Source organism: Populus euphratica, unplaced genomic scaffold (assembly GCF_000495115.2).
Source record: "Populus euphratica unplaced genomic scaffold, PopEup_1.0 scaffold312.1, whole genome shotgun sequence".
NCBI classification, from domain to species: Eukaryota; Viridiplantae; Streptophyta; class Magnoliopsida; order Malpighiales; family Salicaceae; genus Populus; species Populus euphratica.
In genome coordinates, this window is record NW_011500071.1 from 366,810 (window position 1) to 370,002 (window position 3,193).

General features: G+C 37.3%; 1 protein-coding gene across 1 annotated transcript; it reads right to left on the reverse strand.

The window, feature by feature from the left end:
• Positions 1-1,901: 1,901 nt before the first annotated feature.
• LOC105108477 (serine acetyltransferase 5-like) lies at positions 1,902-3,193 on the reverse strand. The gene is made up of 2 exons (XM_011002800.1): positions 2,658-3,193; positions 1,902-2,558 (listed from the first exon to the last, which is right to left on the reverse strand). Exons 1-2 carry the CDS (start codon positions 3,048-3,050, stop codon positions 2,067-2,069), a joined length of 885 nt encoding a protein of 294 aa, XP_011001102.1. The 5' UTR covers positions 3,051-3,193; the 3' UTR covers positions 1,902-2,066.

Here is a 3,193-nt window from a genome sequence, read left to right on the forward strand (position 1 = left end):
AAAAATTAATAAAAAAAAAAGAAAAAAAATATTTCAGGTTAACTCGTCAAACTAGGTTAACTCATTAAATCCGAGATCCGTGTTATGAAAGTCAAATAACTAAATAAAAAAAATTAACATAAAAAAACTAAATTAAATAAAAAATTATTGAAAAGAAAAAAAATTGACGGGTCAACCCAGAATTAACTAGATCAATCCGTGAAACCAGGTTAACCTATCAAATATGAGATACATGTCATAAAAATTTGATAACTAAATAGAAAGAAATTAAACATTAACAAACTAAAGTTAACAAAAAAATTAATTAAAAAGAATAAAAACAAAAGAAAATCTGGGTTAACTCATCAAACCAGATTAACCTGTTAAATCTAGAATTCGTGAAAGTTTAATAAATAAATTAAAAAAAATTAATATTAATAAACTAAATTAAATAAAAAAATATTAAAAGAAAAAACAAAGAAAGAAGAAAATAAAAAGAAGCCTTAAAAGCATAAAAAAAAAACTAAAAAATTAATGTTTTACTGTAAATTACGCTGTACAATTCATAATAAAACACGGATATATTTTAGTATGCATTTTAGTATCCGTTACAATTTATGCACATTTTAGCATTGCATCCATTGAGATGAGTGAAGTTTAATCCTTGTAGTTCAAGGTGGTTAGCTAAAGATTTGACAAAGGCAGCCTGACCTTTACGTGAGAAGCTGAGAAGCTGAGCCAAAACATGGATGTCTAAATTTGAACATGAGTAGTTGATTAACATGTGGCTTGACTCATCTAATCTCACTTGAGAATTGAGAAGTGAAAATGACTAGAGTTCAACCAAAGAGTCACATTACCCTTCAACTTACATGATGCGTACTACTAAGCTAAGCTAAGTTGAGCTGCGAAGGAAGTTCCAATTACCATCAAGATTTAAGCAAAAGCAACTGTCCATGTCCCACATGACGCGTATAGCATATAGCGCAGAGGCTATAAAGTTTACAAAACAATAACCAAATACAAAACTATCTGCGGTGGTTGGGACTGTCAGCAAGTAGCCTTTTAAAAGGCCAAAACACCGTCAATTCATATTTATGTGTGTGGGTTTCAGCCGAGTTTACTTGGGTCACTCGGTTTCCAGGTTAACTAGGTTTCGCCTGCCAACTCCTTAACAGGTTTTTATCTAGATCTGGACTGGTTTTAGATCTAGGTTAACCTGTCGGGCTGGGTTTCAAAATTATGGTGGCAAACACTGGCCTGCTCAAACAATCCAAAGAACTGTTTCGGCCTTTTAAAAGGCCAAAATACCTTCAATTCATATTTATGTGTGTGGGTCTCAGCCAAGTTTACTTGGATAGCTCGGTTTCCAGGTCAACTAAGTTTTGCCTGGCCAACTTCTTAACAGGTTTTTACCTAGATTTGGACTGGTTTTAAATCCAGATCGACCTGTCAGGCCGGGTTTCAAAATTATGATGGCAAACACTGGGCCTGCTCAAACAATCCAAAGAACTGTTTTCAGCCAGGTTGCTAAAAATATCTAAAGTATAATGAAATAAAAAACATTCAAGAAGGACATTGTATGTTTGGTACTGCAGGTCTGTAGCTAGTTTTATCCATCAAATTATTATTATTATTATTATTTGTTTAAAAAGGCCTACTCTTGGCATACTGTGTTTAGCAGAACCTTATCAAGATTTTGGATGGTTTAAAGTTTTTTTTTTTCCCTGTATAAATTAAAGCTGGAGGTTACATTTCATAGTCCATAGAAGACATACTCTTAGCATGCTATGTATGGTACTGCAGTTCTATAGCTACTTAAGAATAAAATTGTTAAAAAAATGAACCTGCAATTAGTTGTTACTGAATCTGGATATATCATAGCTAATCTAAAACCACATCAAATAATTGAAGAACTCGAAAGATAAAAATATGACAAGGTTCTTCATTATAGTCGTTGTTCAATACAAACATGCATAATTATAGATAAAGAGGCATACCACGCTGCTCAAAACCAACCGAACAAGGAGCATTATTAGTAAAGTAGCTGCAGTAACAAACAAGAGACAAGTATGGAGCAAAACCAATCAAATAATATAATCTGACCAGTCAGAGATAAATGAAGTATGATCCATGGACTCTCCAGGGCATTCCTCATGCTTAGCTGGTTTTTCCTTTCCTCCCACTAACCTTGCAGGATTTCCAACCGCAGTGGTTCGAGGGGGCACATCAATTAGCACTACTGAGCCTGCTCCGATCTTTGCTCCTTCCCCAATCTTTACATTCCCCAAAATGGTGGCACCTGCTCCAATCAACACTCCGTCACCAATCTTGGGGTGGCGATCCCCACAGGCTTTCCCTGTTCCTCCAAGTGTAACATGATGCAAAATGGAGACATTATTACCAATCACTGCTGTTTCACCAATCACCACACCAGTAGCGTGATCAAAAAGGATACCCTTGCCAATCTTGGCTGCTGGGTGTATATCAACAGCAAAAACATCAGAGATTCGAGAGTGTAAAGCCAACGCCAGTTGCCTACGAGACTGATTCCACAACTTGTGAGCAACTCGATGAGCCTGACAAAATTATAAAATTAAAATCAATTAAAAGTGAAAGTAAAACAGTACGACTATCAAGAAAAAGGTTATTTAGTTGGTTAGTTGGGAATAGTTTACCTGGCAGGCCAAGAAACCTTTGTAATTGAGGAGGCAGTGAGAGAAAGAAACGCAAGCAGGGTCACGAGCACGTGCGGCTCGAAGGTCAGCAACAGCAGCGACGCGAAGGCCAGGGTCTGAAGTGAAAGTGTTGAGGAAGAGATCGTACAAGAGAGTTGAGAGAAGCGTTGAAGAGCAGAGCTTGTTTCCTAAATGAAAGGAGAGCGACCTCTCTAATGACGAGTGAGACAGAATTGTCGAATATAGGTAGCTTGCCAAAGCTGGCTCTGACTCGGCGTCGCGCCTCGCTTCCGCTTTTATCTGGGCCCACACCCAGCCCTCCTCGTCGTCTATTGTGGTGGTGGAATCTGTTGGTGGCGGTGATCGGTATCGGAGCTCCCCTTCCGGCGGCATCTTGTTTGGAATCTGTTGGAGTAGTTGTTCAGAGAAAAAACCAGTGCAGAAACCAACGATTTTATTTTATTAAAAGTGTATGTGGATAAAAAAACGCCTTGTAAATTACGAAGTCTAAAACCTTTGCCTGCTTAAGTATGAGG